The sequence below is a fragment of the Aedes aegypti genome, chromosome 3 (assembly GCF_002204515.2).
Source record: "Aedes aegypti strain LVP_AGWG chromosome 3, AaegL5.0 Primary Assembly, whole genome shotgun sequence".
Lineage (NCBI taxonomy): Eukaryota > Metazoa > Arthropoda > Insecta > Diptera > Culicidae > Aedes > Aedes aegypti.
Window position 1 is genome coordinate 104,460,251 of NC_035109.1, and position 24,504 is coordinate 104,484,754.

General features: G+C 40.0%; 4 protein-coding genes across 4 annotated transcripts; 2 read left to right on the forward strand and 2 right to left on the reverse strand.

Annotated features, from left to right (window-relative positions):
* Positions 1-3,403: 3,403 nt before the first annotated feature.
* On the reverse strand, positions 3,404-8,752 carry LOC5563645 (sialic acid synthase). The gene is made up of 2 exons (XM_021852484.1): positions 8,609-8,752; positions 3,404-4,499 (listed from the first exon to the last, which is right to left on the reverse strand). Exons 1-2 carry the CDS (start codon positions 8,723-8,725, stop codon positions 3,459-3,461), a joined length of 1,158 nt encoding a protein of 385 aa, XP_021708176.1. The 5' UTR covers positions 8,726-8,752; the 3' UTR covers positions 3,404-3,458.
* Positions 8,753-8,758: 6 nt separating this feature from the next.
* Positions 8,759-10,534, reverse strand: LOC5563563 (tctex1 domain-containing protein 2). Its single transcript, XM_001647835.2, has 2 exons — positions 10,172-10,534; positions 8,759-9,189 (listed from the first exon to the last, which is right to left on the reverse strand). The coding sequence occupies exons 1-2, from the start codon at positions 10,365-10,367 to the stop codon at positions 8,933-8,935; spliced, it is 453 nt and encodes a 150-aa protein (XP_001647885.1). The 5' UTR covers positions 10,368-10,534; the 3' UTR covers positions 8,759-8,932.
* Positions 10,535-12,863: 2,329 nt separating this feature from the next.
* LOC5563654 (SUMO-activating enzyme subunit 1) lies at positions 12,864-14,164 on the forward strand. The gene is made up of 2 exons (XM_001647834.2): positions 12,864-13,077; positions 13,132-14,164. Exons 1-2 carry the CDS (start codon positions 12,986-12,988, stop codon positions 14,036-14,038), a joined length of 999 nt encoding a protein of 332 aa, XP_001647884.1. The 5' UTR covers positions 12,864-12,985; the 3' UTR covers positions 14,039-14,164.
* Positions 14,165-18,759: 4,595 nt separating this feature from the next.
* Positions 18,760-23,461, forward strand: LOC5563659 (GPI mannosyltransferase 3). The gene is made up of 3 exons (XM_001647833.2): positions 18,760-19,213; positions 21,488-22,342; positions 22,406-23,461. The coding sequence occupies exons 1-3, from the start codon at positions 19,089-19,091 to the stop codon at positions 22,977-22,979; spliced, it is 1,554 nt and encodes a 517-aa protein (XP_001647883.2). The 5' UTR covers positions 18,760-19,088; the 3' UTR covers positions 22,980-23,461.
* The last annotated feature ends 1,043 nt before the right edge of the window (positions 23,462-24,504 follow it).

A 24,504-nucleotide genomic window follows, 5' to 3' on the forward strand; every position in this document is an offset into this window, starting at 1 on the left:
CTGAGATGTACACGATCCGGAAATCATATAGGAGCATGGTGAGGGCCCACCTCTGAAGGCGGTTGGCTGTGTACGGCGGAATACCACGCTTCGAACCGAAAATCGCTAGCAGCGGTTTGTAATCGAGTTGGAGAACAAATTGCCTTCCATAGATCATCCTATGGAATTTGGTGATCCAGAATAATGGCCTTCTCTTCTATCTGGCTGTAGCGGGATTCGGCAGGAGTTAAGCTTCGGGATGCGTGGTAGATAGCCTTCTCTTGTCCGTCAGGAAACCGGTGTGCTATGTTGGCACCTATGCCCACGTTCGACACATCTGCCGACACAACTATTTCCAAGCGAGGATTGTAGTGCGTCAGCATGAGCGGTGATTAAAGAATTTCCTTAAAACTGTCAAAGGAACGTTGGCAAGCATCGGACCACCGGAAGCAGCTCGTCGAGCGGCAGTCGTAATGTGCGCATTTTTCGAATGTATTTTCCATAAAAGTCAACCTCAACCTGAAGGTACGCGTCCGACAGATCTATGTGGCTGAACATGCGCCATCCGGTTGAAAATATTCTCCGGGAGCAGGAGTAGGTAGCACAGTTCCATATGGTTGGTGAAAACATCGGGGAACTTTTCCTTCAGTTCGAGCACTTGCTGATCTGGTTGCGGACTACAGACCAGCTTGCAGAAGGACTAAAACGGAACGTCCCAGAGCCCAAACTCATCCATGAGGTCTGAGCCTGAAACATTCAGAGAAAGGTCAGCACAACAAACGTAGCAATTACCTTCCTTTTGAGTCCCGCCGATAGTGTACGATGCTCGAAACATGGCCTCGATGCCCAGTCTGTCCCCGGAAACCGTTTGCACATGACAATCCGGCTGAGATGTTTGAGGAGCTCCGACCATCATCCAGTTCGGCTTCGAGGTGATCGTTATATCCGAGCCAGAATCCAGTTGCAAATCAACTGGAACACCGTTGATAGCCGTCTCCACGTAACGCCCGCTGCGATTCACATTTTCACGGTCACGATCTTGGCTGCGTGGTTTTTGTTTTGCTGCTTCCCCTTGTTCTTCTTGGAGCTTGGCTTGGATGCGAAACAGGAACAATAGCCTCCTTTATGGCCGGTGCGACCACAGTCGCAGCATTTGTAGCTTTTGAAACTGCACTGGCTGGAGAAATGCATGACCAACACGGCGTCTTCGGCGTGTCGGATTTCCTGCCACCAAACTTGTCCTTCTTACGACGGTTGCCGTTAGGAGAATTGGTTCGAACAGCATGAGTTGCAGCAGCACCGGTTTTGGAGGCAGACTTACTGCCAATGAGTACGGTGTCTTTCTTCAAGTTGATTAAACTCTTGTATTCCTCCATTACCTTCTCTAGCGTTATGTCCTGCGTTTCGTTGATCTTCGCTAGCAGGCGCAACCGAATGTCAGCGCCCTTGGATGACTTCAATCCGCACACGAAAATAAGGCACTTGAACTGGTCCTCTGGTGGAAACAGGGCTACCAAAAATGGTTTTTAGTTTGGCAACCGTTTCGTCGAAGGAAAATTCCCTCGACAGCTTGGGGAGAATAAACGAAGTGTACCTTTCGTGTGCGGCGGGATTAAGTTTACAAAGCAGCAGTCACACATTAGCGTCGTCGTCCAATTTGGAAGCGTCTTTTTCGAAAAGGTCCACATATCTGGAGAACCATGCGCCGAAAGAGCAACCGCTCTCTAGATCGTAAGCAAACTCGGTGATATTGCTCATAAGGGAATCTAGGACCAGCTCGTGCCGACTGGTGTTTTGGACGTTGCCTTGTATATTCGCCATCTTGAGTTCTGTGAATCTTGAGCAGTGATGGTTGATCTTGAATGGTTGATCCGCATTGGAACCTGCTGCTTGTGCTGCTTGACCGGGTGGCAATGGCGTTGGCATAGCGAATACAATGCTGGAAACGACGTGACGATTTTCGCGAGAAAAACAACCGGTGCGACCTTTTTCCGACTCGTCGCCACTTTGTTACGATGTGACAGTGAACCAAGAGTGATTAACAACAAATATACTTTATTAAGGGTAAATTAACAAACAATAAACGTATTAAAAATGTGCGACCCGCGTGTACTGCTAATTTGACTAGATAACAAGTACCACCCTAGGGGGGTCCGTAGCCTTGAGGTTACGCTTTCGCTTTATAAGCGGAAGGTCATGGGTTCAATTCCCAGCCCGTCCACAAAAAAAATCCCGTCCAGCGACCAGAAGACGCCGCACGGAGGAACGTGCTTTGGGGAGCACATCCATCCTCCGTCAGTATCAGATGGTGACTGAGACAAACTGACCCTCTTCGTAGGCAGCTAGCCTCAAACGACTTAGGAACACGGCAAAATGAACCACCGCAAGAGCAAAGGACTATGGCTTATGGAAATCGATTGGACTGAACAGCAGAGCTCTCTCCTACCTGCTCGGTGTGAGAGTAAAAGAGTATAAGAGAGTGAAAGCAGATATAAATATAGATTAGTTAAAAATAGATCTGTATCGGTATAGTAGATACAGATGAACTGATTCCGGCACAGTAGTGGCCACAAGCACGGAGTGTCTTAAAAAAAAAGTACCACCCAGCATCCGGTTGGATGAAACCTGTCGGGTTCGCTGTCGGGTGACAGCCGTGATGAAAGGCGCATAGGGTGGTAACCCAACACAAAGTTCTCCAGGGATTCCGAGCAAGAGTTGTCAAGACTTCCTCCAGATAATCCTGCAAAACATTATCCAAGAATTTGGTTTGGTAACTTCTTAGCAATTTATGAAGATGATCCTCCAAGACTTCGTCATGGGTCCAGAAGATCCGTCAGAAGTCCTTGCAGGAGTTGAAAGAATTTCTTCAGAGATTTCCTGGAGGAATTTAATTACCGAAGAAATGTTTGGAAGGATTTGTTAATAAATTATCTACTTGAGGAATTCGTTGTGAATTTTCTGAAACAAGCTCATGAGGAATCTCTAATGTAATTTTAGAAAAATTTTGAGTATTTTTATGAATTTTTCAGGAATTTGTACGAAAATCGGAGAGTTTTTGGATAAGGGTAAACTTGCAGGAAGTCTCTGTAAGAATCATTGGAAAAATTCTTGCAGGACCTAGTATTTTTTTTTTCAATTTTCTAAGGATCTTTTCGGGTGTATTTAGAAAAAAAAAATCAGGTTGAAGCCTTCAAGGTATCCTAAGAAAAAATCATGAACTAATTCCTGGGAAACCCAGGGCGTAATCCTGGGAGAAAACGACGTGCAAATACATGAGTAAATTCCTTGAAATAATTTTGAAGGAGTACATAGAGATATACTTACCGTAAGGAATCCCAAAAGAAATACTTTGGAACGCCTTCAGAGAAATGTCAAGTCGCTACCATCTCTGCAGTAGCAATAAAACTAAATAAATATGTAATATTAATGTATACTTTTTTCGTTATATTTGATTTAAGCTCTCAAACTCACCATTAATATTAAAGCAATTTTTGCGCGATCAAATTTACCAGATCATTTTCCTGAATGGGATCGTCCTTGCTTCGTCTGACAGCCACTATTTTTCCAACAACGCTATCGAACAACGTGGGCGACAGGCCACGTGGTTCACTAACTTTTACCGCTACATCGGCCGCCTGCAAGACATGGCCTGGTTCAATATCGCTTCCAAAAACGAGTGATTTTCCCAATTTGCTGTGGCAGGCTATTTCCGATTCTAACAGTTTACGATCATCGACCGTTACCGATTTTAAAGCGTGATCAAGTTCTTCCCTGTTGTAATCCGACTCGGTCAAGACTTGGGCACAAATGTTCTGTACCTGGACGGTTGTCTCAGTGCGTTCCATATTCTCAACTGTCCGGATGTACTTGACTAATCTACCGAATTCAGTCGGATCAAGGGACGCCTTGTGATCCGTTCCCTTCCAGTTCTTGTCTAACGTGAAGTGGCGTTCGACAATACGGGATCCCAGAAGCACAGAAGCCACCGTGATTTGTAGTCCTTGCTCATGTCCCGAGTAACCAATGACCAAATCCGGGAGGTGTTGCCTGTACAGTGGTATCAAATTAAGGTATGCTTCTTCGGGGGGCGTTGGGTAGGCGGAAACGCAGTGAAGGAGTGCCGTGGCTTTGCCGCTAAGAATTTTTCGAATCAGTTGAACTTGAACCCACGATTGCATGCCGGTTGATACGACGAGGGGCATATCGACGAGTGCGGCTTGTCTCAGCATGGGAAGATTGTCGGCATCACCGGAACCAATTTTAATGAATGGGACTTTAAGGTCTACCAGTTGTTGAAACGAAACGGGATCCATCGCTGACGCCGTGAAAAGAATGCCTATATCCGAGCAAAACTTCTGTAAGTCCTTGTATTCGTCGATTGAAAATTCCAGATGCATTTTGTGTTCGCCGTATGTACCTCCCCAAGAGTTTGGACCATCATAAGGTCTTTCTAAAGCCTTGCGGGTAAATTTGGAGGCCAAATCTGACTTCTGAAACTTCACACAGTCAACGCCTATTTCCTAGGAAACGAAGTTAAAATGAGATTCTGAACCAATATAGTAACAGAACAGGGCTGGAATAATAGTAGTTTACGGAACAGGTTGCAGAATGTTGATTTTTACAGCACGAGTCGTAAATTTATATACCGTAAAGTGCCGTAATTAAGCGCAGTTAAGGAATAAAACATTTCAGATGGCTAATTAAAAATTAATATTGCATCAACAAAAAAGCTTTATAAATGGATCGCTAGCAAATCTGTTTTAGATTATGGGAAAAATATGAACTAGACTAGATATTTCTAATTTACAATTGTGTGTTTTTTTTTTAATAGATCACTCGTTGAAATTGTCTAATTCCGCGCATTTTTTAAACGATTTTCCATATTCCGCGCAGAAGAATTCCGAATTTCGCGCACTCGCGAAACAATCAAATTAACATTAATTTTAACTACTACCGAAAAGCTAAACATTACATATAATTTGCAATTGGATTAGATGGACAAATTGATGTGAAGATTTGCGAAAAAGTTACACGTCTTCTCAGTGAGAATCGAACTCACGACTCCCCGATCTCTAGTTGGGGCGCGTTACCACTACGCCATGAGAGGACTCATGAACGCAGAGGTTAACCTGAATTCGATTTCAGCACAATAATCACGTGGTCCTTTTTCGCAAAGTGCACCTCTTTCGGAAGAATTAGATGCCCATCCAAACACAACGCTTTCTATATATATCCAATGCCTAGCCCGAGAGCGCATTGTTTTTTAGGTATAGGAATAGCACACTACACTAGCCAGCAACTGCGCTGGCTGAGGTATCTATTGTGTGGGCTTCCAATGGGTCGCGACGTTCTCAATCGACCGGTTACGGAACATGAGTCCGTTGCTCGATAAATACATGTTTTTAATTATGAATCGTGGTTTACGGCTAACCAGCCGAGTGGAAGTTTAACAACTACCGAAAAGCTAAACATTACATATAATTTGCAATTGGATTAGATGGACAACTAGAGATCGGGGAGTCGTGAGTTCAATTCTCACTGAGAAGACGTGTAACTTTTTCGCAAATCTTCACATCAATTTGTCCATCTAATCCAATTGCAAATTATATGTAATGTTTAGCTTTTCGGTAGTTGTTAAACTTCCACTCGGCTGGTTAGCCGTAAACCACGATTCATAATTAAAAACATGTATTAATTTTAATGTAAAGAGGAATCCATTCATTACGGAACGCTGAAATTGAACATTTTCAACTCTCCGCCCCCTCCATTACACTTTTTGTATGAAAAAAAGTAAAGTTTTGTATGAGCCGTTTTTTATATTTTTTCTACGTTTTTATATTTTTTTAATTATCTCATGAAATAAAGATAACATTTTGTTATAGTATTTTCATTACCGTGGCATTGGTACGTGTGTATTTCGTATAGGGGAAAGAGGGGCAGTTTGGCCACCTTAAGGAAAAGTCGATAGAAGTGCAGAACATATTATGGAATTTTTGGATCTTTGTATAATTTCCAACATATTTTAGATCAATACACTAGATACGCACGATTTCCATTGTCTTAGAAAGTTCAGAATGAATAAATGAATTTTCAAGATTTGACATTTTTCGTATCGATTTTTATCGATTGGGTGAGCACCCTATTTTAGGTTGTGAAAATATCTCATACAATCTATTAAATTAATTATTTTATTCACTAAACTTGAAAGTTATTAGAATTTAGAAAACATTCTGTACAAGAAGATCAAATTAAAAAAAAAGCATTGTGACAGTCAACATTCTAAAATAATGAAATTTATAAGAGCCATTCGACAATATGTGCAGTTTTTTCGAATATAATTTATTCCTTTTTCTTTGAGTTCAGAATACTCACTATTAACATGCCTATTGCTCAATTTCCATGTCAGTTTTGGGGTTGCATGTTATTTCAGGAGAACTTTATGCAGTTTTCAAGGGGTGCTCATTCCACCCCATTGGCGAAACCGCCCCGACTACCCCTATATTTGTATTCTCCACTGTTCATACAATTGCCCATTGCACGGTGACGTAATCAGAAAATCGCTCTCTTTTCCTCCTTCGGGAAATCTGAATACAACGGTGCCAGTACCTGTCAAAGTCACGCAACATGGTTATGGCTATTTTCATTCCCTCTCCCCCACATCACATACTTTTTGTATCGAGGCTTCGTAAATTATGTATGGATCGTCACGTTTCCGTGAATCATTTCCCGAGGGTGTGTCGTAATTTATAGGAGACCCCTATTTGTCTCAATAAGGGTTGTATAATATAAATAAGAATCGCAATCAAGTGAACATTGGCAATGTTATTTGTGGTTCACAATGTTAAGTAAATTTCGTATCTACAGATGTATAGAATAATCCTTTGGGGCTGTCCATAAACCACGTGGTATTTTTTTTTTTTCAAAACTACCCTCCTCTCCCCTTGTGGTCTATTGTTCACACAACAATTTTGAAATTTTTAAAACGAACAGTGGTTTCTGAACGGCCGCTAATTTCCCTGTAAGTGGGCTTTCCAGATATTCCGCTTGTACGTGAAACGTATTTATACTTAAAGATACTTTCTCAGAGAAATAGTCATATGTGAAGACGAACATAGCATGTTCTACTTGTTTGTTGTTCTGCGAAGAACAGTGCGCGGGAATCGGGCATTGTGAAAAAAGACGTGTCCTTATTCCGCGCAATACTTTTTGTGATAAAACTCAATTATTATGCTAATATTTGATAAGATTTTATAGAAGCATCATGAAACATATCTGTAGCAAGTAGTTCCATAGAAAATTGCATAAAAAATTAAACATTTTCAATAAAGAAATCGCGTTTGTTTGTGTCCTACAGTCTTAACACGGACGCTAAGAAAATTAGAAAAATTGCGTCAACTTAGACGGGCCTCCACTAATTATTTTTTTACGCCGTGAAAAAATGCCTTATTTGCTTTTATTTGTGATTCAAACTTATTCTAAATCATAGTGGCATCAAATGGCATTTAAAATTTGCTGCAATATTAATGTGTATTCCCATATATAAATAATTTTGTATGAATTGCGCGGAATCAGGCAATGCGCTGAATTGGGGCACTTTACGGTATAATATAATTATGACATAATATAATTATGGCGAGTGATGTAAAAATCGAGTTTTGCAACGAGTTACGTACAAAATTTTCTTGCAATTTCTCATCGTAATAGCACAGACAAACAGACGTAACACTTAGAACAAATCGCGATCAAAATCATGGTCACGAGGACATGTACGCCCAATGCTAAAATCGGTGTGTTTGGCCGACGGGCCAACAAATGGCGTTAGTGTGTAAACGTCAAACGCTAACAAAAACGATGCGAGCGCTGTGGGTGGCGGATTGGCCACCTACCATCACCCCTATTCTTGTTTACGTTCGAACGCGCTTTCGATCGAAAACCAATTTGCATTCTCGTTTACGCCAGCAAAATCAAGTGGGCCGTGGATTCGAACGAATAGGATTCGATCGAAAGTTGGATCCGCCGTAAACGAGAATAGGGGTACATATTTTTAAATTAACCGTTAAAAAGGTGGTCGATGGACAATGATGAGAGTGTGTCGTCTGTTTGTCTGTGGTAATAGGCTGTTTTTCATCACGCCAATCTGTCATGAAACGGACTATTTTCCTACACTGAAGTACTGCATACGTATGCAGTGCGGCAATAGTCATTACGCAACTGAAACCAGTGAAGATCACTTGAGGGTATCAGAAATTATATCGGAATGCATTCACTATTATTTTACAATTTCTGATAAATTTGTTGTGTTATAATTCATTACGCAACTCAAAACAGTTGCCTAATGAGAAAGCGTTGCGTAATGAATCATTACAGCACTGGTTTCAGTTACGTAATGGTTATTCCCGCCCTGCATACTTCAGTGCAGAAAAGTAGTCCATTTCATGACAGATTGGCGTGATGAAAAACAGCCTATTACGATGAGAAATTGTAAAAAAAAAAACAATACCATCAGTTTAACCCCGTCTCATCCCAAGCGAAATCTCCTGACTTTCCAGGACAAACATGGATTTCCATGTGGAAAGTTGACACCCCGAGTGACTACCAGCCCTGTAAGTAAAAATAAGCACAAACCTACCTTTGCCTTCAGAATCATCTCTTTCGCAATTGGCACTGATCCCTGATGGTTTTGTCCTATTTCGGCTACGATTAAGACTGGACCATTATTACTTACAATCTTTCCCGAGATGTTCATGATATCGTTGGCAATAACAAATTTCTTTCAGAATTTCACTGGTGCTGCTTTATTATGAAGCTAGTGGCTCTATGGCTTTCACCAATACAGATCGGCACAGAGTATATCATTCAATTAAAATCTATCTTATTCTAAATCATTTGAAGCCAATTTAAATCTAAAATCACACACGATGCTGAACACAAACACAGAGAATCTCGGATCCCCTCAATACAGATACAGGCCGAACACGGTCACGATGCAGAAGATAGTGGCGTTCTTGAACTCGCCAGAAGTTTGATTGTCGCACTCGGCATCCCACCGGCAGCGTGCAATGTATTTACAGCCGGCCCCCAGCTGCTGACCGAGCACAACCTGGACCACGTGCTTGTACCGTTTCATTTCCAAATCCTTCACCTTGAGGCTGATTTCATCGGCGAGGGTTTTGGTCCACCGGGCTGCATCCACCGCCGTGTAGGTTTGCCCTGTGCATACAAAGTGGATTAAATATGTAAATGGAAGCCGAAAAATGCACTAATTTTCGAACTATAAGAAATCTGTGCCAATTTTCGGATTTTCCTACAAAGTAGGCCAAAACCGTATGAATGGATCAAAAATTAATGCTAGGTCGAAAATTTATGCTCTTCCCCTATACAGTGACTAAATTTCATATTCGTACCAGTGCACTGTTGTCACATCAAGTTGATAAATAACTATCAAGTGATGTATGTATTTAATTTAAAATAATTTATTGTCAATGACATTATCAATCATTCGACAATCATACACTTTTTGCATTTACTTTCATCAATGAAAAGAAGAACACTCTCGCATAACTTGTAATCTCGCCCTAAAAGCCATTGGTAACCGAGTGTGTAGCTCCTTGTTTCTAAGCAAATAGATGGACCAGGATGAAAACTATCACTACTGGGAGATAGAGGAGGTTCTTCTCTTCCTTGTAGCATTGTTAAATAACGTGTAAATTAATTCGTTTGCTTAGTAACAACAAGCTATACACTTGCACGCAAAAAAATTGTGCGGTAAAAACTACCATTTTAGGGGGTTAACTTAAGCGCTCGCACCGGCAATTTTCAGCAGACCAAAAATGCGCTTGATTTTACAATGTCTGTAGTTGGAATCAGATTGTTGTAAATTATTTCTGTCAAATGTACCAGTAATGCGGTGAGCTGTACCGTAAACATAGTAAATTGGTCTAAATTTCCATGGTAGTTTTAAGAATGGGCGTAGTCAGCTAAAATAGTTATTTTTACCACAGAATGTTTTTCCGTGTGGTTACCAATGGCTTTTAGGGTGAGATCATAAGTTATGCGAGATTTTAATAGTATTTTTACCAACTTGATGTGAAGTGCCCTGTATGAATATGAGTTTGAGTCACTGTTCCACTGAACAGCTCGAAGAATCATACAGATAAATTAAATCAAATTCTATTTAAGATAAATTACCTACCACTCAAGGTGTCCTGTAGAACCGTATTTATAATCTGTTTGATTTTTTCGGATTTGAACGTTTGTTCCAAAGTCGGTCGCATTTGGTAGGTGCTGGGCGGCGGAGAACTCGCTTCGACAGTTGCTGCGGCCGCAATCTTCGGGTCCGGATCCGGGCAGGGTCGGTCCACTTTGAGCAGTTGTTCTTGGTTTAGCATTTTTAACGTTTTGCCTGTTAGACCAACTCAGAAATGCTTTTAAAACAGTTATGACTAGTTTTTCGTTTTGTGAATTTTGGATGTTTGCGTTTTGTTTTGCTCCGTTTGTTTCCCGGGTGAGCACCGCATCGCAGAAAGCGATCTGTTTCGATGTGACATTTTTCGCCTTTGTAATGAGGAGTATGCGAATTTGGTATAAAGAGCACTTTGCTATAATTTATGGATGCTAAACCAATGTTATGGATTTTACTCAGGTGGCGCAGATGATTGATGCGTGCCACTAGTTCTCTCTTTTATTCTATTGCGCTGCATAAGAACTGCGGGAGAATGAAAGAGAGAACTAGTGGCGCGCAGCAATGATCTGCGGCACTTGGGTAAAATAGTAGAGGCTTTAACCTAAGAATGCTAATGTCGCTGCTGTTCGTGTTACCAACATCTAGTTTGCCACGAACTGACAGCGTGAGTACCGGGCCTCAAAGTGTCAGATTAATTTTAATAACCAAAACAACATCATGGTATAAAACAAACAATGAAAAACCATAATTTAAGGTAATAAAAATTGAAATCAGTTTGGTGACAACCACGTCATTAGCGTTCTACTACTAATATTTCTATTGGTAAAATCCATCACATTTATGCTAAACGAAACTTTGCCTTATGAAAGCTGGAACCACAGACAAACAGACGTCAAACTCTCATCATTGTCCAACGACCTTTTTAACGGTCGATTCAAAAATATTATAGGTGGCCAATCCGCCACCAGAAGCGCTCGCACCGTGCTTTGTTCGTGTTTGACGTTTACACATTATCGCTATCTATTGGCTCGTCGGCCAAACATTGATTTTAGCATTGGACGTACATGTCTTCGATACTATGATTCTGATCGAGATTTGTTCGTTCTAAGTGTTATTGTGATTTTTGTTCAACATTGGATTCGAAGGGAGAATTCTACGGCGATTTTTCTTTCCGTGCATCACCCCTCATAAGCAAATTTTGAATCACCCCTATGAACTCGTCTGTCATTTACAATCACAACAATAACATTAACAAATCAGTGCCTCATTTCAGTTGCTGTTGTGTACATTTTATTAAGTTTGTGATATTTCAATCATTAGTTCTTAAGAGTGAGTATTTTATTGATTGAAAAGAATCATTTTTCATTCCCTACTGGTTAAATATTGACAGGATTGTTAATCAATATCTCTTTTTAGGATGAGCTATTTGGAAACTAGCTCGGAAAGCGACGGAGCTGCTGGTATTGTTACCGATGATGAGAACTTTACCCATATTGAATAGTTGGAGGACAAATTGGCGAATTTTGGAGATTCTATCGATCCTCTTGATGATGGCACCTCGAACGACTTCCAAGAAATACAGGACGAACCAGGTACAAGCAAGAAACGAACAGCGAACATCGGAAAACCTCAGATAAACATCACCATCAATCGATCGGCCACTGAGTTTAAGGATGCTCAATTCCATTTCACTGGTGCAGTATTTGTCAGAAGCTTCAAAACACAACATTTGCCGGAAATTGCGGATACAGTGAATATATTCGGAAACTCTGTGGAAGAAGTTTTGAATTGTATTTGAAAGAACGTCGAGCGTCATGTTTCCTGGGAGATAATTGTGGAAATATTGGATGAACAGAAGCTGGTGAAATGGTCCTCAAAGCAGTCGCCGAACAGGACTGATTTGTATAATGTTATTCATGCTTCTAAATCACAAAAACGAAAGCAAAAATGCCTAATAAATGGAAAAATGAAATCTTTTTCTGGATTTGTTTGAACAAGAAATTTTGAAAACAAACTGAGACCAGATGTTACCTTGTCAATCTTGACTGTAACTTTGAGTTTATTTGACAGATTCATTTGTCAATAGTCTCACCGACTGTGTGAACGGCTATTTCAGTGAGCGGCTGTTTTGAGCAGTCGAGTCCAATCTGGAAATCGCCGTACAATACTAAATTTTGTTACTAATAAAAACAATATATCTTATTGTTTTTCTCAATACTATGTATAAGAAAATATACATATGTGTATGGTTACGATACTTAACCACCCATACGTTATATTGTAAAAACCTCAAAACAATGTATTGTACTGTAATTGTATTGTTATATTACAATATACTGTGTTGTATATCCAATGTTTTGAATGGTACTGTTACAACACGTTGTATTGTTTTTGTGTTGATTTTTTCCGGGTAGGCTCATATATTCTCAGCACTCATCAAACACCCAATTATGAGCCTCTGTACGTGCCATAAATTCTTTTGTTCTCATGACTTTTACTGTGCGCCGTGTGTTGGTGCTGTCTCGCTCTCTCTCACGGGCAACTTGAAAACAGAGCGCACAGTAAAAGTCAAATGTTTTATAGCATGCACAGGCTCATAGCACTGTCGATTTTATATGAAATGCACCGACCCCCTCTTTTCTGGCTTTTCGCCTGCAGCTTGTCACACGGGCGAATTTGATCTGTCCTGTCATGATTTGTGTCTGTCATCAAAAGAATCAAACAAAACCGCAGACGCCGCCTTGGAAATCGGACGCTGAATCAGAAAAGTTGACCGCAAAAGTTTAAATTATTTGGTGAAAACTGCAGATAAACAGCTTAAAAATGGTTGAAGCAAACGGAATTGAGCTGACCGAACAGGAAGCTGAGTTGTACGATCGCCAAATTCGTCTGTGGGGATTGGATTCCCAGAAAAGGTGAGGATGTTTCCATTGTTTTGTTCATAACCTGACTTTTCTCATGTATTGCAGATTGCGAGCGGCTCGTATTTTGATTGCCGGTGTCAATGGTTTGGGAGCGGAAATAGCCAAGAATGTGATTTTATCCGGTGTGAAAGCCGTGACGTTGTTGGACGATCAGGTTGTGAAGGAAGCTGACTTCTGTTCGCAATTTTTGGCTCCCCAGGATTCTTTGAGAACGAACCGTGCGGAAGCTTCTTTGTCTCGGGCTCAGCAGCTGAATCCAATGGTGGAGCTGAAGGCGGATACCGAAGAACTGCCCAAGAAGACGGACGATTTCTTCAAGGGATTCGATGTGGTGTGCGTTATCGGTGCTAATACGGAACAGTTACTTCGCATTGACGGTGTATGCCGAGAAGCCGGTATCAAATTCTTTGCAGCTGATCTGTGGGGAATGTTCGGATTCAGTTTTGCCGATCTACAGGAGCACAACTTTGCTGAGGATGTCGTAAAGCATAAGATAGTGTCCAAACCACACGAAAAGACCAAGACTGAGTTGGTTACTTCCACGGTAAAGCGGACGCTATCTTACCCGGCCTATCAAGTCCTGTTGGACTTTGACTACAAGGCCCAATCGTATGCCAGGAAGCTGAAACGCTCAGGACCGGCACTGCCTTTGCTGCGCGTATTGCAAAAGTTCCGCGATGACGAGAAACGTGACCCACTGTACTCCGAGCGGGAAGCAGATCTACAGAAGTTGCTGAAGATTCGCGACGAAGTGGCTGCCGATTTGATCCCGGACAATGCCTTCTTGCACGTTTTCGCCCAAATCTCGCCAGCTGCGGCCATCGTCGGTGGAGCAGTGGCGCATGAGATCATCAAAACCGTCTCGCAAAAGGAAGCCCCACATCACAATGTGTTTTTGTTCGATCCGGAAAGCTGCTGTGGTTTCATCGAGTCGATTGGCGTGGATGCCTAAAAGGCGCTTCACTGTAATCCGCAACGGAAATAACTTTTAAGCCGTATATACTTTAATATCTATCAGTAATCTATTCAATAAACATAATGATCTTATTTTCACGGAACATTCTTAACCAAACCGAAACTTTTGCTGTTTTCATTAGTATTATGATTTTCAACTCAACTTTATTGATATCTCTGTTTGTTTAGAGACTTGACCACTATTTTAATGCAAGTCTAAAATGTCTAAGTCTCTCTTTTAACCAAAATAATCCCTAAACTAATTTCTCACAGTCGTTAGCTACTAAGTGTAACATTCTTGAGGCTCACGAAAAACTTCCAGAAACTCTTTGATTACACATTTTATGCGCGACTATTCTTCAGATTATTCGGACATTTCTGCTTATTGATTTTTCAAGGACTTGGGGTGGTTGTCAAGAAGAGAAGAACAATTTAGTCAGTAGTACAAGCTATACCGTGTAACACCGCGTTGAAATTGTCATCGTAATAAATTATAATTTCCGAGAGTTTTCGCGTATACGTTTATTGTCTCCATTTATTCGGCCGCACCCATCCGCTGCAGAGTCTTTCAACCAGCACTACATTTCTCAACCAATCCTTCGAGGAATTCATCCAGAAATTCTTCAGGGATGCTCAAAAAATTCTTAGGTACTCCGATGCTACTACTTTCAATAATTTTCACAATGATTCCTTAAAAAAAATTTCCAGGGAATATTTCAGTATTTCTTCTTCCAGATATGCTTCCACCGATTTATCCAGTTGTTACTCTAGAACATAGGGAGCCGGATCCTATTCTTGGCACTTTTGATTCACTTCGGCAGTGGGGTTTTTGGAAGCTACTGAGCTCATATTTGAAAAAAAATATGCGCCGTGTTGAAATGCCTCTTTTCCGTATGTTTCATACTGTTCGGCCGAGAAATCCCCCCATTCCAAAGTGGGAAGTGGAAGTGCCCAAGTAGCTCTGCATCCTATTTTCTCAAAATTCTTTCCAGAAAAAATCCTAGTTTATTCCAGTGTTTTTGAAGAATCTCTTCCTGGAGATTCTACTCCGATTTTTTTCAGTAATTCTTCTAACTATTTTTATAGGAATTTTCTAGATAAATCATCCATTTCTCACAGGAATTGCTTCAAAAATTCCTCCAGGGATTTTTCCAGGAAATCTATAAGAATTTCAAGAATTCCTCAATAAACTTGATTATTACTTCCTCCAAAAATTTCTCTAGCATTTAATTCAGGGGTTACTCGTTACTCCTACAGTTCTACCAAATATTTATCTAGTAACATTTCAGTAACTCCTCCGAACAGTAGCGCAACCAGGATTTGGTTCTGGGGGGGGGGTTTGTAAATTTGAATAAAGATGGTATTTTTAGTAGCAAAAACCGACTTGAAGATATAAGAAAAACATCACTATTTCAACACGCATAGTAAAAAATGATCAAACAAGATTACAATACATTTCAATATAATACGTGATATCGTTTAGTTGTCCATCTATGTTGTTCTTTAAATATGTTTTCAAGTTTTCAACAATGCGAATGATCCTTAAGCGCAAAATTTTGAAATAGAAATTATTGCAACTATTGTTACAGCCGGTCGAAGGCAAACCAGCATTGCCATACTCAACTTCCAGTGGAAGCATAACTTTCTCATGTTAAAGAATCGACAAACCAGAGAATCGAGTCTGTAAGTCAAAACCGAATTAAACATTTTTTCAATAAGACCATCAAATTTTGTTTTTGTATGATTTCGTAATCTGATTGATTAAATACTGTATTCAGGATCAACAGCCGCAAAATCTGATAATTGTTGAAACTCCTGATCTAATACTTTAATCTTTAAAATCCAAAGAATTACTTCTACGTAAATTTATATGCTTTAAAAATAGTTAAAAAAATAATTAAATACTGAGCTAACTGAAACATTTGTAATGCTTCGGATGCTACATCTTATGTTAACTTGACGTTGACCATTGCCAAAAGCACCTCGCTGGTGCTGAGTACCTCGCGTTTTTGTACCTGTGTTGTACAAGATAAGAAAGCACACTATTGAATTGTTAAAGAGTTCCCGATATATCTAAATATTTGACAAACTTCTCACTCAAAGCCTTCAATTTAAAATTAGAAAAGGCAAGGATATGTCGTTATTTATGAGCTTTTTTTTTTCTATCAGACTCTTCAAGGGTCTGAGAATTGAAAAAAAAACACCTTTGAAAATGTAACTGTAAAAACCTCTGAAACTCTTACTGATAAGATGAACCAATCTAATTTACTGCTGCGTAGTTGAATAAGATGTGTAGTAATGAGTTTCAAAAATATGCTTGGTTATCCTTAATTTTTTTCGGCGCTGGGGGGGGGGGGGTTTGACCCCCAAATCCCCCCCTGGTTGCGCCACTGCCTCCGAAGGATCGAAGGATACATGTTTTTAAGGCTCACGTTCGATGTTTTTCAAGAAATTCCTCAAGAAAATCATGCAGGGTATTGTTCAGGGAATCGATTGAATAATTCTCATTTTTAAATAAAATCCTTCAAGATTTTTCAAGTGTCCAGGAGTTTTTTTTTCAGAAATTACTTCAGGATTTGTTTTTAAATATGTTTTTTTAAATATTAGAAAACAATCTTTAATAATTTGACAGTTCCTCGCAGATATTTCTGAAAGAATACCTAGATAAATTTATTTGATTTTTGTGTCTATTTTCATACCACTGTTTGTAGTTTGTAAAAAATGTTACTCAGAATTTTCTTGGAAACATTAAAAAAAAAACATTATTTTGTGTGTAGTTTTACGGGCAAAATGCTTCACTGACAGTTCAATCTATCACGATTCCCAGAACTTAATTTTACGAACATTGACAGTCAACTATTATAAATTGCATTGCAAACTGGACATTCTATAAGTGCGAAATCGCAAATAGAAGTGCGGGATTACATTGGATCGGTCTGGTATCTTCACCGCACTTATACGTCATCTTATGGTGAATAAGTGCGAATCGATCGAACGTGGTTGTCCGACATTTCGCGGTTTGTATCATTTTGCGGATTACCGTCTTGCGGTTAGTACCATTTCGCAGTATGCCGTTTCGCGGTGTGGTTTTTCCTACGAGTTGCACTGAAAATTGTTCACTTATAATATTTTCATCGGTGATTTACCCTTCTTTTGAACACAGGCAGTCCTTCAAATTGCTCTGTTAGGATAGATGAAACTTCTCGGTCCAAACCGCGAAATGGTACTGACCGCGAATTGACATGCCACCAAATGGTACTAACCGCGAAATGTCGTACCGCGAATTGACAAACCGCGAAATGGTATACCGCGAAGTGGATTACCGCAAAATGTTATACAATCGAATCTACAATTTCGTAATCCAACATGATAAATATATTGTAAGTTAAAGTTGTCTTGAGGACTACTTGTGGTTTATTGAAGTGTTGATGACTGTCATAAGTGAATGACTACAAGTTTTAAGAGATACTTAAAAATTGCTCTCCAACGCTGTCTCTAGTATGGGCCTCTTTAGTCTTATGAGAGGTTTATGATTGGATTAGTGTAGAATTGCTACTAGTTTTGTTGCTGCTTTTATAGAATTGGTGTTAGAAAACTCTTCAAAAATAGCATAAAATTAACTTTGCTACTTGGGATTACAAGTCCTCAATACTAAAAATTGAAAAAAAAAAAAAATGTGATCGCTGCTGCGCGGAATATGAATCATTAGACTGATGCAAATTTTGAAGTTTTTGCTCTCCTATGCTTAAACGGTGTTAATTATGATGAAAATAATTCTTCCAAAATATGAAGTGATTTGGAAGAAATTTGATTGTGCATACGCCATTTGAAGTTTACATGGAAATTACTATAGAAAAGGCAAATCTTTTGTGTTCAGTCCTCTAACTTCTTTCTATAATTATCTATGGATAAGTCAACACATATTCTCCTTATGTGAAATCTTCTCAGCTACAACTTTGCGGAAGACCACATTTTGTTAGGGCGTGAGGATAATTTGTTAATATTGATAACAAAGTCTAAATCATGCTGAGATGATCATTCAATTACTTTCAGAGCAACACTGCACTTTTGCTGTAGAACATAGTAACCTGGATTACTTTGATCTATTATCCCCGGATAATAAATAAAGTGCCGTAATTCAGCGCAGTTAAAAATTGCTGTGGGTGGATCTTGTTACACGGAATTCCCAATAAAACTTAGAAATATAGGTAATCATAGAAATGTCTGGTCGGTTTTTTGACAAATCCTTCTGAATTTTATCTTCTCCTGATTTCTTTTACTTTTATCGGTTTCTTTTCTCAGGAATATTATCTTTTAAGTTCCTATTTTTTAAAATTGCATTTCAGGCTTTTGACGTTGGATATTTCACCATAAAATCTGATGATGTAACACGGGTGACGCCAGATAGCACTACCTGATTAGCCTTTGAGCAGAATTAAATGTCTGGCAGCACCAGCGTCTAGACGCATACGCATTCTCGTTGCAGACGTGTGAGTGCAAGCGAAAGTTTATTTTTGTCGCGTGAGTGGAACCGTTTTTCAAGCGTTTCGCTTACCTCCCGGCATAGGCCAGGGGAAGTGGTTCACCTAGAGTGAATTTCTGTCAAAGAAAAAGTAGATTTTGTATGAGATTTGACAGAAAAATGAATGACAAGTTCATCCACTTCTCCTGGCCTATGAACCGATCCTCAGTGGTTTGTGTGTGTGTGAGAAGAAAGTTCATTTATGTTGAAGCGCTGATCCATCACTTTTACCCCAGTCAGGTACAGTCGAGTGCTTTCTTCGAGGAGGCCCCTCTGCCGCGAATTTGGTTTCCGTAGTTTAGTGCTAAATTTTACGTTGCTGGTAACAGTTTTGGTTGATAATTAACAAGTTAAAGTTTTGTTGGCGTCGTTCCGCCTGAAATGTGCTAGTGTTCGGTGATCTAAACGCTTATTCGTAAGTGAAATCAGCCAGTGAAAATTTTGGGGTTTGGAAGAAGCACGCGACGCATGGTTGCGGCATTTATTTTGATAAACGAAAACCATCCCACCAGAAACTTATGACGAGATGCTGAATAAAGTGTTGCTATTCTTCGTCGCCCTGCGATTGGCGTCCGTTTTTATCGTGCGAACCTGGTATGTCCCGGACGAGTATTGGCAGAGTTTGGAAGTTGCTCATCGGCTTGCATTTGGGTAAGTTTTTGAAGATGGGTTGCATCAGGGCGCTGCCATAGTAAACGCGTCGAGCGACGCGTCCGCGTGTGCGAGCCCGCAAAGCAGAATATCAACAACAGGAAATCCTTTGATCGCATCGCGTTCGCGGACGCAGACGCGTTACTATGGCCTCACCGTCAGACGAAAAAGATGTACAGGGGAAGTGCGGTGGGTGGGTGGCGTCCTGCGGGCGACGTGGAAGGAAGATTTCAAAAAATTCTGGCGAACGGTGTTTATTTTGTGGTAAAGGGCAAACGCTTGGTGGATGAACCCGACGATGAACTCAAATCACGTGGGGTTCGTGTCTTGGATTAGGTTGATAAGGTTTTTGAAACCAGGGGCTCTTCAATGTGCCTGATTTAAAAATATAAAGTAATCGAACTCAATGTGTTATTAAATTGGTTTAGATGATTTTCTAAAACTGAAAAGCGGGAAATTAGGGACATAATGAACTTACGGACCGAAGTGGACATCCTCTTATTTTCTGAAAATATGCATAGAGATCCCCAAGCAAACTACCACGAACACCAACGCACAATCAATCTTACACAAGTCGATTTCCTCAGAATGAAAACGCATCGATGTTTGTTTGACGTCATTGAGCTTTCGGTCAACGGCAGGCCAACAAGGAAGTGGTTGTTTTGCAGCAATTCTGTTTATATCTGGATTCTCACAGCAAACAAAAGCAATGTTGTGACAGTTCTCACAGCAAACAAAGAAAATGTTGTCAACATTGCACTACTACGCAGGCAACTGGATTGGTCTATATATGATGAAAAACCGAATTTAGTACTATACCAGGAGGCCAGGAGAAGTGGATAAACTTGTCATTCATTTTCCTGTCAATTTTCATACAAAATCTACTTTTCCTCTGCTTTAAATTCACTCTAGGTGAACCACTTCTCCTGGCCTATGGACCTTTGCACGAGTTCACTAATTTGACATTTGAGCGGTGCCGTATTCACTAGCTACCATGGTAACGTAAATAACATGGAACCGCTCAAACGTCAACGACTGAACTCGTACATTGGTCCATTCCACTAGAGTTTGTATCCTTTGACAGATACGCGTATATCGACCTCAACTGTAAGGCCGTCTTTCGTGTCGTATACTAGACACGACACTGTAGACGGACTTACAATTGAGGTCGAAATACGCGTATCTGTCAAATGATACAAACTCTAGTGGAATTAAATGGCATAGTACTAAATTCGGTTTTTCATCTACTTATAGGTATTCCACTAAACAGCTCGAAGATTTATTATCATGCATAATTCATCTACATTCCATCCACTGTTTAAAATCTGTATTATACACGAACTGTTTGACCACGTCTTTGCTTCTACTGCATTACTATTGAGAAATAATGAAGTTTTTATACTATTATTATTCTTTATTATTTTGCGAAGGGCCTTCTTAGAAAAAGATAAAGCTGTTTATACCTTTTGAAGAAACAGTGTCACCATTGAACTCGCGCTCTTTATTCTGGTTCGTCCACTAAGCTGGATGAATTATACCAATTTTGACAATGCATCGGTACTCTAGCGTATTAATTAATTTATTTATTATTTGACCCTTAAACTAATCCAGCGAGTTAAATTAATGCCTCTATTCAAGGTCCGAAGTCGTTTTTAACTTGTAAACGTCACATCCGACATTTTGGCTTCTTACTGTATTGCAGAAACAAGAAGTACATTTTAGAAAGCAGATCTGCTACTTCACCGATTTGAAATCGTTAATCTTCTAGGTATCGAAAGATAAGCACTTGAACTAGGAAAGAACTTATTGAAACCAGTCTCAAAAGAAGTTATTGAAACCATCCTCAGAAGATGATTTAGTCATTTTTCCATCTCAATCTCCTCGTCATCTAGGACAAATAGGTGGTTCTTAGGGCCGATTTCTTCACCTTCGCTGAAGCCGTAAACCACGCTTACTCATGTGACTAAACTAGACTTAAGACCTAAGTGGGGAAGAAGTCGACCCTTAGCGGCTTATTACTCTCATATTCTGCCGATTGTAGCTTATAAGTATCAACAAGAACAGCTATAACAAGAGTACAACAAATATGGTAGATCTTAATCCCGTAACGCACCTCGGAAATGTGATCCCCGTTGGCTTTCAACAATTTTAGACGAATATCTGTTCTTAGCTGATCGGCTATTCGTATACCGACCCTAACTAAATTTCTCCCATTTCATTACATCCTTTACTGTGGCATTAACTCATGTAAGTTTTTCCTTTTATTTTTTTCAGCTACGGTCACCTAACATGGGAATGGACGTATGGTATCCGAAGTTACGTTTACCCATCGATCATAGCCGGTCTGTACAAGCTGTTGGCATTGGTGAAACTTGACTGCGTAGAACTGCTTGTTCTGCTGCCACGAGTTCTGCAGGCCTTACTTTCGGCTTACTCGGATTATCGGTTCTACTTGTGGTCGAACAAGAGCAAGTGGTCCGTCTTCATGATAGCCACTTCGTGGTTCTGGTTCTACACGGCGTCCCGTACGCTGTCGAATACTTTGGAAGCATCACTCACGGTCATAGCTCTCAGCTATTTCCCCTGGTCCGGATCGGAATGCACTGCCTTCTTGTGGCCAGTAGCGATTTCAGTTTTCTTGAGACCTACTTCTGCTATCCCATGGATTCCACTGTGCCTGTATCATATGAAAAAGTCGTCCTATCCAGTTTGGGAGCTGTTACTGAAACGTTATCTAGTGATCGGATTCGTTGTGGGCACGTGTGCAGTTGCCATTGATACATTCGTACATGGGTCTCTGTTGTTATCTCCGTACGAGTTTATACGCTTCAACGTATATGAGGGAATCGGAAGCTTCTACGGTGAACATCCATGGTACTGGTATGTAAATGTAGGTCTTCCAACTGTTCTGGGAGTTGCGACATTGCCGTTCCTGTTTGCTGCAGTGGAAACCATTCGCCATCGTCAGGTCTACAAGGAAAGGGCTATTTTGCTTCTTAGTGTACTTTTCACTGTCGTGGTCTATTCTTTGTTACCACACAAGGAGTTCCGTTTCATGCTGCAGATTTTACCAATTTGCCTCTACGTTTCAGCAGATTTCATGTCCCGTTGGAGCAGAAAAGCTTCTGGGTAAGTAAACATTGTTAACATCCCCAAGACTTGGTATCTAAATATTGTTTTTCTCCATTTTAGTAAACTGGTGTGGCTCGCTGCTTTGGTTCTACTAGTTTTGAACGCCATTCCGGCAGGTTATTTGAGTTTGGTTCATCAGCGTGGCACATTGGATGTAATGTCTTCGCTGCAGAATATCGCCAGAAATTATCAAAATGAAAGTGGTCAAGGCGCTAAATTTCTGTTTTTGATGCCATGTCATTCCACACCTTATCATAGCCATATCCATCACAATACGACCATGCGCTTTTTGCGCTGTGAACCCCACTTCTATGAAAACCACGTTTTCAGAGACGAAGCCGAGACATTCTACAAGGATCCTATCAGTTGGCTACGACGAAATATCCCCGTTCACCCACGCAGCGCCATGCCATCCCACGTGATTGCATTCGATGTTCTGGAACCTGAGATCAAAGATTTTCTTACCAACTATGAGAAACTAGATTCATTTTTCCATTCCGATTATAAAACCGAAAGAATTGGTGGAAATGTGGTTATCTACGAAAGATACAATCCGAGCAAACCTACACCAACACCGATAGTGACAAAGGAGGAACCTGACAATCAACCGACTGAGGGAGAAACAGAGGCCTAAGCAGCTCCAACCTCTTAAGCTTAAGATTTCGTGTGCATTTGACATTTCTTTTAATTTGTGTCTTTAAAAGTTAACATAGAACCAAATTATCACTCTTTTGGTTGAAGTTTATCAATATATTTTTTTTTAAATTAACTGTGCGGCAATAATAATAGGTTTTGAACATAAAGTTTGGCAATTGAATTCTACATTCGATACGACAACGTACTTTTCTTTGCTCTTCATCTAGTATAAGAAATGAACATACTTCCTCTGGGGAAGACGATGCAGCAATGTTTTTGACTGTAGATTTTTTTAGATATGTAAACTGACAAACTCGATTACCCGACAACATTGTGTCAAACTGAGATGTGTCTCACGGTGGAAGATTTGACCCCACCGTTGTAGAACAACGTCCATTAGAAATAGTTTCCTAATTAAACAAAACCTTGCTAAGTTTACCACGTTTTTCTTGAAATAAAGTGTTCATATTTTAATAATAATTAACAGTGTTTTTAATTCTATTCGAAATATCGTGAAACTCAATGAAAATGCAATAACAATTCTAACAAAACTATTGGTCTCTGTGTTGTCTCTGCAAGAAGCTGGTTGTCGTTTCACCGCGCTCCGTTTTTTAGTTGGATTTAATTTGTTTGTGAACGTTTAAAATAGTAAATTACGTCGTAGTATCCTTTTACCTTTACCAGGCGTCAATATCTATCATAGTTGTTGTCAACGGTATCATTTGAGAACTCAAAACTCCATCGTTGTGAAGATGCTTTGTAAAAAGTGCACTCATTCTATTGACATGAAGACGGAATGCTTCACTGTGTGCGAAGGAAACTGTAGCGGAGCTTATCATGCTCATTGTGTTGGACTCTCTGAAGCCGCTGTGAGTGTGATAAAAAAGAACATCATATCTCGCGGAACATTACTAAAGGACCTATCTAACATTGAGAGGCTCTCTTTGTTTACTTTCTCTTTCATTAATAACTGTGTCACATTAACCTCTTCTGTTGCGTTTTTTGTATGAAACGCTAGTCAAGGAAATTGACTTTCGATCTATAGTGAAAAACTTCCTAAAATCTTTAGTATTCCACTGTTATAATCGAAAGAGAACGAGAGAGAAGAGAATCTCTCATTTGTACATAGGTCCTTTAGTAATGTTCCGCGAGATATGGCTTTGCGATATCTGCTTAGAATCGTTTCATGCCGAACGCTTTCAAGATCGAATGTAAACAAGACGCAGAGCACAGTGGTCCAAAAGTGGATATAATAAAAGAAATTAATGAATTGAAGATTCAAATTTCCAACATCACTACAATGTTGTCAGGATACTCGCGACGTTCAACATTAGAGGAATCATTACCATTGCAACAAGTTTCAACACCGTTATCATCTCCGGACGCTCTGAACGAAGTATTGCGAGAAAGCTCTGCTAATCATGCGAATGAAGGAATAGCATGCACCAGTATGGAGCGGCAACATTCTTTTTCGCTGCTTTTATCGAATGTGAATAGTTGTGTGACGGAACAAGATATCGATT